Source organism: Eleutherodactylus coqui, chromosome 7 (assembly GCF_035609145.1).
Source record: "Eleutherodactylus coqui strain aEleCoq1 chromosome 7, aEleCoq1.hap1, whole genome shotgun sequence".
In the NCBI taxonomy this organism is placed as follows: domain Eukaryota; kingdom Metazoa; phylum Chordata; class Amphibia; order Anura; family Eleutherodactylidae; genus Eleutherodactylus; species Eleutherodactylus coqui.
Genome location: NC_089843.1, coordinates 427,347 through 443,786, shown reverse-complemented (window position 1 = coordinate 443,786; position 16,440 = coordinate 427,347). Strand labels below are relative to the sequence as shown.

Below are 16,440 nucleotides of genomic sequence, written 5' to 3'. Positions count from 1 at the left end.
TACACTACACTGCTGATCACTACACTACACTGCTGATCACTACACTACACTGCTGATCACTACACTGCTGATCACTACACTACACTGCTGATCACTACACTACACTGCTGATCACTACACTACACTGCTGATCACTACACTGCTGATCACTACACTACACTACTGATCACTACACCGCTGATCACTACACTACACCGCTGATCACTACACTACACTACACCGCTGATCACTACACTGCTGATCACTACACTACACTGCTGATCACTACACTACACCGCTGATCACTACACTACACCGCTGATCACTACACTACACCGCTGATCACTACACTACACCGCTGATCACTACACTACACCGCTGATCACTACACTACACTGCTGATCACTACACTACACCGCTGATCACTACACTACACCGCTGATCACTACACTACACCGCTGATCCCTATACTACACTACTGATCACTACACTACACCGCTGATCACTACACTACACTGCTGATCACTACACTGCTGATCACTACACTACACCGCTGATCACTACACTACACCGCTGATCACTACACTACACTGCTGATCACTCACTACACTGCTGATCACTCCACTACACTGCTGATCACTCCACTACACTGCTGATCACTCCACTACACTGCTGATCACTCCACTACACTGCTGATCACTACACTACACTGCTGATCACTCACTCTCTGCCTATTCTACACTCTATTCGCTGGTTTTCTCACACACAACACAGTAGGTTCTCTGTCTACAAGGCCCGGAAACACACTGCGGTGCTTGCACATGGAGCCCCTACTGTAAACAGCGCGAACTCCGCTGCCGCGCTGTGATTGGTCAGGGAGTTTTTCCCTGACCAATCACAGAGATCGTGGGAGAGGGACCGTTGTGATTGGTCCCCCGCCCGCACGCAGCACTTGTCTGCTGTCTATGTCAGTAGTCATCACTGCCGTGTCACCGCGATTGTCACCGTGGCGACGCTTTAAGGACATGACGTACCGGTACGTCATGGGGAGGGAAGGGGTTAAATAGCACCGTTGAAAAATACAACTTGTCCCGCAAAAAACAACAAGCCCTCATACAGCGACGTCGATGGGTAAATAAAAGAGTTACGATTTTTTTTTTTAAAAGGGAAGGGGGTGGGGGGGTGGGGGGCGAAAATGAAAAAAAAGTCATTAAAGAGTTAAAGGTGTTGGCTAGGACATGAAATCAATAAGAGATGTGCCTGCGAAAGTAAACTACAGCCAGAGCCGTCTGCGCCCCCTACCAACGACCAATACAATGTAAGTGTTAAAGGGTTAAACACAACAACGCCTCCCATCGGCGGGCACGATTTTGGGCAGTTTCCGGCCAGATATGGCAGTCCTGTGTGAAATCTCAAATGTCCACAATGTGAACCTGATGAATGTATGACCTGGACGCTCGGCAAGGGCTCACCGCCTCCCAGCAGAGGGCGCTGGGACACGTCTTACATTAGGATCATCTCTCTAGAGTACAATGCAGGATAACCCCTCTAAAAGGACATTTGTAATCAGTGTTAATTAGGGATTTGCTCATAATGGAGGTTTCTGCTGATCTACTAGAAACATTGATGTTCTGTAAGGGTTCACTTACTTTTTCTTGCAACTGTATGTCTCTTCTTAACCGGTGATGTGATGGGTTGATGGTCCTCCATCATGACATCCTTGTACAGATCCCGGCGTCCCTCTAAATACTCCCACTCCTCCATGGAGAAATAGACGGCCACATCCTGACACCTTACAGGAACCTGACAACACAATATCCAGTCATCAGCCAGAGCCCCCCTGTATAATGTCCCCCCACATTCCCCGCAGTCACCTCTCCTGTCAGCAGCTCCGTCATCTTGTTGGTGAGGTCTAGGACCTTCAGGATCAGGGAGTGAGGGGGAGGAGCTGTGATGGGGCTCCACCCTCCTGACTCCTGGAGATGGATGATAGGAGTCACAGCCGCTGTCTTCACTACTGTGTACTCCTGTGGATGATGAGACACTGATCACTACATGGAGGCCAAGAATCCTTCACCTTCCAGCCATTACCTGTATTATCAGAGATTAGCAAATTACCTCTCATCCAAGAAGGATAAAGATCTCTGTAGCGCCCCCTAATGGAAGTTCTCTATAAGTCCATGCCCTCCCTTCTAACAAGCCTTACAACAATAAGCATATAAGCTAAACCAAAGCCTTCTGCATACGAAAATGTGACCCATCTGCAGACGGCCACTTCATGGTTTGTGCCCCTCATTAGTGAAGAGCAGGGTACGTGTTGGATGGGAGGCAGGCCTCTGACATGGGTCTGAGGAGCACCGACCTTCCTAGAAGGCTCCTTGCACAAGTAGATGTGGGGGATGCCATTTCTGCACCAAAGGACTCTCACCCAATGAACCAGAACCCTGCTATGCACAGCCGAAGTACAAGAACCACCAAACAGCCATCTGCTGATGGGTCCCTTTCCTTCTGGAGAAGACTCCGCTTTGGCTGAGATTCTTAGTTATGCTTCAAGACCTCTTAAAGTGTCATATGTTGATTTGTAGGGAAGCCACATGCCAGTTATTGGCACTAGAGCAACAGTTTACCTTCTTGGATGGAGAGATAATTTGCATACCTTTTTTCCATGAAGCACTGCATGGCCTATAAGATGCTGTAGGCCTACTTGTCGCTCTCCTTCATAGAGAAGCTCTCACCTCTCCAGTAATCAGGTCGATCATCTCTACGATGAGGTTTAATGTCGCTGCAGCCATGTTCCTTCTGTCCTTGCCCATCCTTGGGGGGTCACCGATGAGGAGGAACATCATCTTTAAAATAACAACAAGATGAAATAGAGCGCCTACTGCAGGCGGCCGGAGGAGTCTAGTAGAAAACTTAATGACATGAATCTAGAGTGACATAGAATATCAACCTTTCAAAAGTCATAAGTGATATAACATATACTATTAGAATCCTAGAATGGTAGAGTTTGAAGGGAGCTCCGGGGTCATTGGGTCCAACCCCCTGCTCAGTGCAGGGTCACTAAATCATCCCAGACAGATGTCTGTCCAGCCTCTGTTTGAACACTTCCGCGAGTTCTACAAGCGAGTTCACCATCACCACGTCCTCAGGCAGAGAGTTCCACTGTCTCACTGCTCTTACAGTAAAGAACCCCCTTCTGTGTTGGTGATGAAACCTGCTTTCCTCTAGACGTAGCGGATGCCCTCTTGTTACCGTCGCAGTCCTGGGTATAAACAGATCATGGCAGAGATCCTTGTATCGTCCCCTCATGTATTTATACAGTTATTTGATCGCGCTGCAACATCCTTCCTGAGCGCTGGAATGCAGAACTGTACGCAGTATTCCATGAGGGGCCTTTGCAGCTGCTGACTGGCATTGATTGCTCCAGTTAAGTCCACTAGTACCCCCCGGTCTTTTCCCTAGCAGTACCCCATTTAGTGTATATTGGTGACATCCGTTTCTCCTGCCCATGTGCAGAACCTTACATTTATCAATGTTGCACTTCATTTCCCATTTTTTCCCCCAAGCCCCCGGCTTATCTCGGTCCGTTTGTAGCCGCACATTGTCCGCCGTTGTATTGTTATTGCAGCTAATAGAGCTCCTCTTACGTTCACCGCGTGCGCCAAATTAGATATTCGGAAGTTTTGTGCACAGAAGGTAACAGATGGCCACAATGCTCGGTATCAGGCCGGACGCTGCTGATTGATTCAAAGGAATACAATCGCTTTACGGACAAGTGCTACATCACAAACTAGGAGTTCTTCTGCTCATCCAGGATTGGTCAGTCCCAGGCATGATGATTCACACGTTAGTAAAGTATCAAAAGTGAAAGAATTTGGAGAAGACATATAGCGTTATCAGTAAATGAGAAGCTTAACCAATCAGAATGTACAACTGCTCTGTGGGGGGGCCGAAGACATCCTGGACAAGTCTGTGTATGAACACGTTTAACTGCTACCTTTTACTAAAAAAGTAGATATAACAGTATATATATATATATATATATACCTAAGCTGATATAAGAAACACATGACAAGATAATAAATGATATATAGCATACAAATATCATTACTACAACAGTATTAATGAGCTTGTATAATTTTGTGTCATCTGCAAATATTGATATATTACTGTGCAGCCCCTCTATCAGGTCGTTGATAAATATATTGTACAGAATGGGGCCCAATACTGAACCCTGTGGCCCCCACTAGTGACGGGGGCCCAATCAGAGTACAAACCATTTATTACCACCCTCTGCTTTCTATCTCTGAGCCAGTTCTTTACCCAATTACACGTTTTCACCCAATCCGAGCTTCTCATTTTATATATCAGCCTATTATGCGGCACGGTGTCAAATGCTTTAGAGAAGTCCAGATATACGAGATCAATAGATTCTTCCAGGTCCAGCCTAGAGCTTACTTCATCGTAGAAGCTGATTAGATTGGACTGACATGATCGCCCCCTCATGAACCCATGCTGGTAAGAAGTTATTCCGTTGTTCTCCTTGAGGTATTCTTCGATGGCGTCTCTCAGAAACCCCTCCAATATTTTTCCAGTTATTGAAGTGAGACTTACCGGCCTGTAGTTACCAGGCTCTCTTCTAGACCCCTTTTTGTATATTGGAACCACATTGGCAATACACCAATCCCGTGGTACAGTCCTGGCTTCTATAGTGTCCATCAATATAAGAAATAGCGGTCTAGCTATCACATCACTTAGTTCCCGTGGTACCCTTGGGTGTATTCCGTCTTGGCCCGACAATGTATCGATTTTAATCTTCTTCAACCAGCTCTGACCTTCCTCCTGCATTAGACAGGTGATATTTTGTGTGGGGTGTTTGTTTTATTCCCCTGCATCGTGTGATATTTTCTTCATGAATATACTTAAATAAACTATTTAATAGATTTGCCTTCCCTCCATCATCTTCAATGATTTCTCCTGCATTATTTGTTAAAGGGCCAGCGCTCTCAGTGCAAATCCTTTTACCATTTATATAATCGAAGAATAGTTTCGGTTGTTTTTGCTCTCTTTGGCGATCAGTCTTTCCGCTTCCTCCTTAGCAATTGTGATCTTTCCTTCACATATTTAGTTTTTTTCCCTGTACGATTTTAGCGCTTCTTCGCTGCGTTCTTGTTTTAATAGTTTAAACGCTTTTCTTCATTTATTGCCCAACTTACAGTCTTGTCAAGCCACACCGGTTTGCTTCTACTTGTAGTTCTTTTGTTTGAATGACATCACTGAATGGCTGTGATTGGCTCATCGAGCGCGGGCTGTGATTGGTTGCTGGAGCTCGAATAAGCCAATCACAGCGTTCATTTTGCTGGAGGCGGGGTATTCAAAGCCCCGTCACCAGAAGAAGCTGAGATGGCAGATAGCTGCCGGACACCATCGCGAGGCATCGGGACGCCGTGGACCAGGTGAGTATAAGGCCCATCTCCCCTTCCCCCCTGAAAAATGAATATAAGACAGTGTCTTATTTTCAGGGAAACACAGTAACAGTCATAATACTTAAATTTATATCTTGGTGGCCGCGGTGCATTGTCACTTTTTTGTGACATTACAAGCTTTGTAAGGTCAATAAAAGGGTTAAATATCATGATCAATGGTTGTTGTATTCAGTCAACCCTGGGCCATAGGTGTGGCGCCTTGTCACATGACTCCTCACCAGGTGAGCCCCACCCATTTGTGTTTACCCTTATGAAGAGTTGAACAATAGCACTATTTAATCTCTATTTGTGAATCTCCTATTGTGAGCAGATGCAACATTTTAGAATTCTTTTAATTACTCTCAAGAACTTATCACCCCTGTGAGATTTGCAGGTTTCGTTCTCCCATGTTATACCTGGATAATTAAAGTCCCCCATGATAATTACTTCATTGCGCTTTGACACCTCTTCTATCTGCCTTAATAGTAAGGTTTCTGTTTCTTCTGTTGCTTTTGGTGGTCTATAGAAGACCCCTATCAGGATTTTGTTATTTTTCCTCCCTGTATTTCTACCCACAGAGATTCCACCTGTTCGTCTCCTGCCCCTATATCCTCCCGTAGCCTTGGCATTAAGTTCGATTTGACGTACAGACATAGCCCTCCCCCTTTCTGGTTCCTTCGGTCTCTTCTGAAGAGATTGTACCCCTGTACGTTCACCGCCCAATCGCACTTATCATCCAGCCATGTTTCTCTTAGGCCTCTTTCACACGGGCGACACAATATCGCATCAGTAGTCTGTGTGATGTTGTGCAGCTACAATGTCGTGCAACTTCGTATTGCTTTTTTCCTGGGATTTTCAGAGGGGCTTGAGATACAAGCCCTACCCCAAAAATAAGCCCTAGCTACAATAAACCCCCCCAAGAAATACATCACCTAAGAGGCGCTGTCAGCTCTGCTGCGTCTTCCCAGCAGGTCCCTGGCACTTGTCTTCAGGCAATTCTTCCTGGTCAGGGAGTTCAATATCCCTGCCTCCAGGAAGTGCTGCCCTCTGATTGGTTCTCAAGTGCTGCGGCTCAGCTAATTGGAGCCAGCGCTCGATGAACCAATTAGCTGACAGCGCTTCAGGTGATGTATTTGTTTTGTTGCTTTCTTTTTATGCAGCTAGGGCCTATTTTAGAGACAAAGTAGGATTTCCTACTGTAAAGGTTTCATTGCGCCGCAAGTCGCGAGCATTCCTACCAACCCGGAATTTTTTTCTCTCACAATGTTGCGTGTTAAAAAAACATCACTAATGTGAAGGAAGCCATAGGAAAGCAGGGGCTTCACATACACTGTCGCATCGCGAGAAAATTGTGCGATTGTGTCACCCGTGTGAAACGGCCTTATTCCTACTATATTGTAGTTTTCGTCACACATTCTCGCTCCAAGCTCGCCCGCTGTACCGATCAGAGTTCTTGCATTCATTGCCATACAATTTATACGGCAGATATTTTTTATATTTATTGCGCTACTAATGGTACTATTGGCTGATCTGACCGTTCCAACGGCACTAACCCCACCCCCTGCTCGACTCCCATTCCCCTTGCTTGGACCCGGATCGCTAGTTACACTGGCTACCCCACTATTTCTCATTTTACCCTCCCCCCCAGTCCCTAGTTTAAACACTCCTCCAGTCTACTAGCCATCTTATCCCCCAGCACAGCTGCCCCCTCCCCATTAAGATGCAGCCCGTCCCTACGGTAGAGCCTGTAGCCGACAGCAAAGTCAGCCCAGTTCTCAAGGAACCCAAATCCCTCCTTCTTACACCAACTCCGGAGCCACTTGTTACCTCCCTAATCACCCGCTGGCTTTCTGGTGTGGCTCACCCTAAGCTTAAATCCTAGGTCCTTGAAATCGTTTTTGAGGGCCCTCCAGTGACCTCTAACTTTGTCATTGGTGCCAATGTGCACCATGACCGCTGGATCCTCACCAGACCCTCCCAGTAATCTGTTAAGCCGATTTGTGATGTGTCACACCCGAGTGCCTGAAAGACAGCACACCGTTCGACGATCATGGTCTTTGTAGCAGATTGCACTGACTGTCTCCCTTATATTTGAGTCCCCCACCACTAGGACCTGTCTAGCCTGCCCTGCGCTCCCTGTCCCCATTTCACTGGAGCAGTCATCCCATGGTGGTCAGAGACCATGTCGTGCTGCAGCGGTGCTGGCTCTGTAATGCCATCCTCCTCATCTGCCAACTTTGCAAACTTGTTGGGTTGTGCCAGTTCAGGACTAGCCTCCCTGGTTTTCTTCCCTCTATCCCTCCTCCTGTCACCCAGCTTACTGCCTGCTGCCCCTGCTCTTCCGTACTACCATCCGCCCACGCCTCTACCCCAGCGAGTGTCTGCTCAGTGAGCACCAAACTCCTTTCCATGATGCCAATGGCTCTCAGTGTTGCCAGTTGCTCATTTATATCCAGGATCTGGGATTCTAAATGTGTGACGTGCACGCATCCTGTGCAGCAGTATGCACCCTCGGCTGATCAAGGACCGCATACATTGCACAAGTAGCACACCAGATGGAATTGCCAAGCATGGAGCTCCCGTGACTGGGAAGGGGGGTAGAGGGTGGGGGGTGGGAAATCTACAAATTTATTTACAGAAGTAACAAAAAAGTCACCTTGATCACACTCCTCACATGTTGCCACCTGCTCACAATCGCAGTCTAGGAGCATCTTTAGTCCCAGGTCCTGTTTACAATGTCTTCCCCCCAGTCCTTAGTTTAAATGCTCCTACAAACTTCAAACCATTTTCTCCCCAGCACATCTGCCCCCTACCCAATGAGATGCAGCCTGTCCCTACGGTAGAGCTTGTAGCCAACAGCAAAGTTCTCCAGGAACCCAAACCCCTCCTTCCTGCACCAACTCTGGAGCCACTTACCTTCCTAAACTTCCACTGCTTTACTGGTATCGTGAAATTCTAAAATGGTAGAGTATGAAGGGGCCTCCAGGGTCACCTGGTCCAATCCCCCGCTTAGTGCAGGATTCACTAAATCCTCCCAGACAGATGTGTGTCCGCCTCTGAAGACTTCCATTGAAGGAGAACTCCGCACCTCCTGTGGTAACCTGTTCCACTCATTGATCCCCTCACTGTCTAATATTTCATCCCATTGCTTCTAGTCTTTCCTTATACAGATGAGAATAGGGCTGATCCCTCTGCACTGTGACAGCCCTTCAGATATTTGTAGACAGCTATTAAGTCTCCTCTCAGCCTTCTCTTCTGCAACCTGAACATTCCCAGATCCTTTAACCGTTCCTCATAAGACATTATTTGCAGACCGCTCACCATCTTGGTAACTCTTCTCTGAACTTGCTCCAGTTTCTCTATGCTTTTTGTAAATTGGGGTGCCCAGAGCTGAACACAGTATTCCAGATGAGGTCTGACTAAGGGAGAGTAGAGGGGGATAATGACCTCACGTGATCTAGACTCTATGCTTCTCTTAATACATCCCAGAATTGTGTTTGCCTTTTTGGCTGCTGCATCACATTGTTGACTCATGTTCAGTCTATGATCTATTAGTATACCCAAGTCTTTTTCACATGTGCTGCTGCTTAGCCCAATTCCTCCCATTCTGTATGTGCTTTCTTCATTTTTCTTGCCCAGATGTAGGACTTTACATTTCTTCTTGTTAAATACCATTCTGTTGTCACTGCCCACTATTCAAGCTTTTCTAGATCTTTTTGAATACTCTCTCTATCTTCCCTAGTGTTAGCTATCCCACCTAGCTTTGTGTCATCAACAAATTTGATTCGTTTTCCATCAATTCCCCCCTCCAGATCATTTATAAAAATGTTGACCAACACTGGGCCCAGGACAGAGCCTTGTGGTCCCCACTTGATACATTCTTCCACTTGGATGTGCAGCCATTTATGACTACTCTTTGAGTACGATCACTCAGCCACTTGTGAATCCACCTAACAGTTGCCTGGTCAATCCCAGATTTGGTCATTTTTTCAATAAGTATGGTATGAGATACTTTGTCAAATGCTTTACTAAAGTCAAGATATACTATATCCACCGCATTTCCCTGATCAACCCAGTCAGTGATTCTGTCATAGAAGGAAATTAGATTAGTCTGGTATGACTTGTTTGTTACAAGCCCATGCTGGCTCTGGTTAATTACTCCAGTCTCATCCAAGTCCTTGCATACATGCTGTTTAACAATTTGTTCAAAGATCTTTCCCAGTATAGAAGTCAGGCTCACAGGTCTGTAGTTTCCTGGATCCACCTTCTTTCCTTTCTTGAAGATAGGGACAACATTTGCCCCTTTCCAATCTTCTGGGACTTCTCCTGTTCTCCAGGAATTTTCAAAGATTCTGGCGAGTGGTTCAGCAATTACCTCCGCTGCTTCCTTTAGTATCCTAGGATGTAATTCATGTTGAGACTTGACTTTGAATTCATTTAAGGTAGCTAAGTGTTCCCTTACCATCTCTCTGCTTATAGATAGCCTGCATTCTTTTATTCCCCAATAGCACAGGGAAGTTCAGTTGATGTTACATCTACTTTCTGAGAGAAAACAGATACAAAATAGGAATTTAATAGCATCTTTGACTTTTCTTTTGCTTTTGGCATACCCCCCCCCCCCAATCCCTTTTTATTGCTTTTGGCCTCTCTTACAAGCCTCAATTCATTATTAGCTTTTCTAACACTTGTCCTACAGTTTCTGAAGACCCCATTATATGTTTATTTCGATATTCCCCCCTCTTTCCATTTGATAAACATATTTTCTTCCTTTTTAATATGTGCAAGTTCTGTGTTCATCCATCCTGGTCTCTTTAAATGCTTCCCATTCTTCCTTCTTTTAAGGACTGGTAACGATTGTGCTTTGAGAATCTCATTTCACAATATTTCCCAAACTTCTTGGACATTTCTGCCCTAAGAACATCCGGCCATTGGATTCTTCCTCTTTCTGAGTTCAATAAAAACTGCCTTTGTGAAATCCAACCTTGAGGTCTGAGTCTTCTCAGGTCTTTCTCCCCTTGTTATCCAACATCCAAGGATATCATGATCGCTGCCTCCTAAGGTCCCAGCCACCCTTACTTCCCCAACCATTCCCTCCCTGTTGGTAAGAATTAGGTCCAAGATAGCAGATCCCCTAGTTTTCTCTTCGACCTTCTGGAAGAAAAAGTTGTCAGCAAGAGCGGATAAGAATCTGTTGGATCCATTACTTTTACCTGAGATTCCCAACAAATGTTTGGATGGGTAAAATCTCCCATGATCACTATGTTGGGCTTCTTTGAGAGCTTGGCCAGGTGATGTAGAAAGAGTTCCTCCATATCTTCTGCTTGTCCAGGCGGCCTATAGTAAATGCCTACAATGGTGTCCTTTCTGTTGTTCTCTCCTTGTATTCTTACCCAAACAGTTTCTACAGAACTCCCAGCTCTGAAGCTTGAATCTCTGTGGAGATTATGCCTTCCTTACAAAGAATTCAATACCTCCTCCTTTTCTATTAGGGCTGTTTCTTATAAGTTGTATCTTTCAAGCCTTGTACCCAATCACGTGTATCATCCCACCAAGTTTCCGTGATGCCGATGACATCATATTTCTCTTCCTGTGTTCGGAGCTCCAATTCTCCTTGTTTATTCCCCATGCTCTGGGCATTTGTGTAGAAACATGTTAGTTTGTGATCAGGGTCTTTTGCTCCTCTACTTTCCTTTTGAATTTTTAGTCTTTGTTCTTCCTTTCTACTTCTAATAGTGAGGTTCTCAAATGTATTAATTAGCTGTATATTTTTGCCTTTCACTTCCATATTGCTCTAGTTTAAAATTCTCCTAATAAGTGAAGCAAGGCGTCCACCAAATTCCAGATGAGGTCTGACCGGTGTGGCTCGTGGTACAGGTAGTAACTCAGAAAATACTACTCTGAGGGTCCTTACCCTAAGCTTACACTTTGGGTCCCCAAAATAGTTTTTAAGGACCTTCCAACTACCTCTAACTTTGCAATTGATGCCAATATGTACCATGACCGCTAGATCCACACTAGCTGATTCCATTGCCTCTATCCCTCCTCCTCTCACCCAACTAGCTGCCTGATCATCCTGGCACCCCCATACTAGAAACCACCCCCACATCTATCCCGAGTGCTCAGTGAGCAGCAAACTCCTTTCCATGGTGTCAATGGATTAAAGTGTTGCAAGCCGCTCATTTAAATCCGGGATCTGGGCTTCCAAAAGGGCAACACTCTCACATCTCATACAGCAGTATGCAGCTGGCTGTATGAAGACTGAAAACATGGCACAAGATGTACACTTATACAAGTGAAAAGTAAGGGAAAAACAGTAGTTGTGTTAGAGGAATTGCAGAAATCTCAGCGTCATCTACCTGCTGGTTCTCCGGGACATCTTCCTCTCGACGGTCCTGGGAATACAGACGGCTGGGACATCTCTCTGGTGGGTTTCTCTCCATGAGTCCATCTATTGGAAGCACACGGTGATGGAATATATATCAGCATGTAATGAGCAGATGATGGGAGCATCTAGGTGACCCCAATGACAGTCTCCCCTCCTTACCCTGCTGATCAGCCCTTATATACGGCTCTTCAGCTTCATCTTTAACCTCAACCTTAATATCCATCAGATTATCACCCTAAACAGAGAACAACATGTAACGTGCTCTTTGGTTCCATCACTTTATGGACAGATCCTGGTAAGACTTCAGCGTCATCTACCTGCTGGTTCTCCGGGACATCTTTCTCTGGATGGTCCTGGGAATACGGGGGACGAGGACACCTCTCTGGTGGAGATCTACTACTGGATCCATCTATAGGTAATAACTAGAGACTGAATACATTGTGTATGTGATGATGGGTGAGTCTAGGTGACCCTCATCCCTGCTCTCCTCTATAATCAGGAAGGTCTCCTCTTACCCAGAGATGTACGAGGCCGGTGGTCCTCCATCATGACGTCCTTGTACAGATCCCGGTGTCCGTCTAAATACTCCCACTCCTCCAAGGAGAAATAGACAGCCACATCCTGACACCTTATAGGAACCTGACAACACAATATCCAGTCATCAGCCAGAGCCCCCGGTGTAATGTCCCCCCACATTCCCCACAGTCACCTCTCCTGTCAGGAGCTCCGCCATCTTGTTGGTGAGGTCTAGGACCTTCTGGATCAGGGAGTGAGGGGGAGGAGCTGTGATGGGGCTCCACCCTCCTGACTCCTGGAGATGGATGATGGGAGTTACAGCGGCTGTCCTCTTCAGTACTGTGTATTCCTGTGGATGATGAGACACAGATAAAAAAAAATCCTTACCAACTAAAAATATAGCCGAAAAAAAACCCTAAAAAAAAACCTAATCGACCGCTGTTCTCCAGAAAACAAATACCAATAACCTTAATATTACTCTCCAGGAAACCATCCCAACACCTTCTAATCCCTTAGTGAATTCCACATCACCACTTCCAGTCTCACAGCTCTTACAGTAAAGAGTCTCTATCCACATATGTGTAGAAACCGTTGTGCTCTTGACAGAGGGAACGTCCCCCACTATTCCCTTCTCTCCTCCAGTAACATATATAAATGTTTCCATCATGGCCTTCTCTCCCTTCTCTCCTCCTATAACATATATAAAGGTTTCCATCATGTCCTCCTCTCCCTTCTCACCTCCTGTAATGTATATAAAGGTTTCCATCATGTCCTCCTCTCCCTTCTCTTCTCCTGTAACATATATAAAGGTTTCCATCATGGCCTCCTCTCCCTTCTCTCCTCGCATATTATATATAAAGGTTTCCATCATGTCCCTCTCTCCTCCCGTAACATATATAAAGGTTTCCATCATATCCCCCTCTTCCTCCTCTCCTCCTGTAACATATATAAAGGTTTCCATCATGTCTCTCCTCTCCCTTCTCTCCTCCTGTAATATATATAAAGGTTTCCATCATGTCCCCCTCTCCCTTCTCTCCTCCTGTAACATATATAAAGGTTTCCATCATGTCCCCCTCTCCCTTCTCTCCTCCTGTAACATATATAAAGGTTTCCATCATGTCCCTCTCTCCCTTCTCTCCTCCTGTAACATATATAAAGGTTTCCATCATGTCCCCCTCTCCCCTCCCTCCTCCCTCCTCCTGTAACACATATAAAGGTTTCCATCATGCCCTCCTCTCCCTTCTCCTCCTGTAACATATATAAAGGTTTCCATCATGTCCTCCTCTCCCTTCTCTCCTCCTGTAACATATATAAAGGTTTCCATCATGTCCTCTTCTCGCTTCTCTCCTCCTGTAACATATACTAAGGTTTCCATCATGTCCCCCTCTCCCCTCCCTCCTCCTGTAACATATATAAAGGTTTCCATCATGCCCTCCTCTCCCTTCTCCTTCTGTAACATATATAAAGGTTTCAATCATGTCCTCCTCTCCCTTCTCTCCTCCTGTAACATATATAAAGGTTTCCATCATGTCCCCCTCTCCCTTCTCTCCTCCTGTAACATATATAAAGGTTTCCATCATGTCCTCCTCTCCCTTCTCTCCTCCTGTAACATATATAAAGGTTTCCATCATGTCCTCCTCTAACTTCTCTCCTCCTAGAACATATATAAAGGTTTCCATCATGTCCTCCTCTCTCTTCTCTCCTCCTGTAACATATATAAAGGTTTCCATCATGTCCCCCTCTCCCTTCTCTCCTCCTGTAACATATATAAAGGTTTCCATCATGTCCCGCTCTCCCTTCTCTCCTCCTGTAACATATATTAAGGTTTCCATCATGTCCTCCTCTCCCTTCTCTCCTCCTGTAACATATATAAAGGTTTCCATCATGTCCTCCTCTCCCTTCTCCTGTAACATATATAAAGTTTTCCATCATGTCCTCCTCTCCCTTCTCTCCTCCTGTAACATATATAATAGTTTCCATCATGTCCTCCTCTCCCTTCTCTCCTCCTGTAACATATATAAAGGTTTCCATCATGTCCTCCTCTCCCTTCTCCTGTAACATATATAAAGTTTTCCATCATGTCCTGCTCTCCCTTCTCTCCTCCTGTAATATATATAAAGGTTTCCATCATGTCCCCCTCTCTCTTCCCTCCTCCTGTAACATATATAAAGGTTTCCATCATGTCCTCCTCTCCCTTCTCTCCTCCTGTAACATATATAAAGGTTTACATCATGTCCTCCTCTCCCTTCTCTCCTCCTATAACATATATAAAGGTTTCCATCATGTCCTCCTCTCCTTTCTCTCCTCCTGTAACATATATTAAGGTTTCCATCATGTCCCCCTCTCCCTTCTCTCCTCCTGTAACATATATAAAAGGTTTCCATCATGTCCTCCTCTCCCTTCTCTCCTCCTGTAACATATATAAAGGTTTCCATCATGTCCTCCTCTCCCTTCTCTCCTCCTGTAACATATATTCAGGTATCCATCATGTCCTCCTCTCCCTTCTCTCCTCCTGCAGCATACAGTGGGGAAAAAAGTATTTAGTCAGATACGAATTGTACAAGTTCTCCTGTAATTGACATCATAGGTGGACCTCAACAATGAAAGACAACATGAGAAAACATCCAGAAAATCACATTGTCTGATTTTTAACAAATTTATTTGCAAATTATGGTGGAAAATAAGAATTTGGTCAATAACAAAAGTTCATCTCAATACTTTGTTATATATCCTTTAATGGCAATGACAGAGGTCAAACGTTTTCTGTAAGTCCTCACAAGGTTGGCACACACTGTTGCTGGTATATTGGCCCATTCCTCCATGCAGATCTCCTCAAGAGCAGTGATGTTTTGGGGCTGTCGCTGGGTAACACAGACTTTCAACTCCCTCCAAAGGTTTTCTATAGGGTTGAGATCTAAAGACTGGCTAGGCCACTCCAGGACCTTGAAATGCTTCTTACGAAGCCACTCCTTCATTGCCCTGGCGGTGTGCTTGGGATCATTATCATGCTGAAAGACCCAGCCACGTTTCATCTTCACTGGCCTTGCTGATGGAAGGAGGTTTGCACTCAAAATGTCACGATACATGGCCCCATTCATTCTTTCATGTATACGGATCAGTCGTCCTGGTAACAGCCCCAAAGCATGATGTTGCCACCCCCATGCTTCCCAGTAGGTATGGTGCTCTTGGGATGCAACTCAGCATTCTTTCTCCTCCAAACACGACGAGTTGTGTTTCTGCCAAACAGTTCTACTTTGGTTTCATCTGACCATGTGACATTCTCCCAATACTCTTCTGGATCATCCAAATGCTCTCTAGCAAACATCAGTCGGCCCCGGACATCTACTGGCTTAAGCAGGGGGACACGTCTGGCACTGCAGGATCTGAGTCCCTGGCGGCATAGTGTGTTACTGATGGTAGCCTTTGTTACGTTGGTCCCAGCTCTCTGCAGGATCTGAGTCCCTGGCGGTGTAGTGTGTTACTGATGGTAGCCTTTGTTACGTTGGTCCCGCTCTCTGCAGGATCTGAGTCCCTGGCAGTGTAGTGTGTTACTGATGGTAGCCTTTGTTACGTTGGTCCCAGCTCTCTGCAGGATCTGAGTCCCTGGCGGTGTAGTGTGTTACTGATGGTAGCCTTTGTTACGTTGGTCCCAGCTCTCTGCAGGATCTGAGTCCCTGGCGGTGTAGTGTGTTACTGATGGTAGCCTTTGTTACATTGCTCACAGATCTCTGAAGGTCACTCACTAGGTTCCCCCGTGTGGTTCTGGGATTTTTGCTCACTGTTCTTGTGATCATTTTGACCCCACGGGGTGAGATCTTGCATGGAGCCCCAGATCGAGGGAGATTATCAGTGGTCTTGTATCTCTTCCATCTCTAATTATTGCTCCCACAGTTGATTTCTTCCCACCAAGCTGCTTGCCTATTGCAGTCTTCCCAGTCTGGTGCAGGCCTACAATTTTGTTTCTGGTGTCCTTCGACAGCTCTTTGGTCTTCACCATAGTGGAGTTTGGAGTGTGACTGCTTGTGGTTGTGGACAGGTGTCATTCAAACAGGTGCCATTACTACAGGTAATGAGTGAAGGACAGAGGAGCCTCTT

The 16,440-nt window shown here is 45.7% G+C and overlaps 1 protein-coding gene across 5 annotated transcripts in view; it reads right to left on the bottom strand.

Annotated features, from left to right (window-relative positions):
* LOC136572295 (zinc finger protein 271-like) overlaps positions 1–16,440 on the bottom strand; it is a 302,103-nt gene that overhangs the window by 30,421 nt on the left and 255,242 nt on the right. For 2 of the 5 annotated variants that reach the window (XM_066572751.1, XM_066572755.1), the window contains 6 exons: positions 12,147–12,238; positions 11,989–12,064; positions 11,801–11,892; positions 2,715–2,825; positions 1,854–2,006; positions 1,629–1,782 (listed from right to left, as the gene is read on the bottom strand). In XM_066572751.1, coding sequence (XP_066428848.1) covers positions 1,629–1,782; positions 1,854–2,006; positions 2,715–2,825; positions 11,801–11,892; positions 11,989–12,064; positions 12,147–12,238 — 678 coding nt within the window. Of the gene's footprint in view, positions 1–1,628; positions 1,783–1,853; positions 2,007–2,714; positions 2,826–11,800; positions 11,893–11,988; positions 12,065–12,146; positions 12,239–12,344; positions 12,469–12,538; positions 12,695–16,440 lie in introns of all 5 variants that reach the window. The other 3 variants (XM_066572752.1, XM_066572756.1, XM_066572754.1) reach the window with 3 other exon arrangements.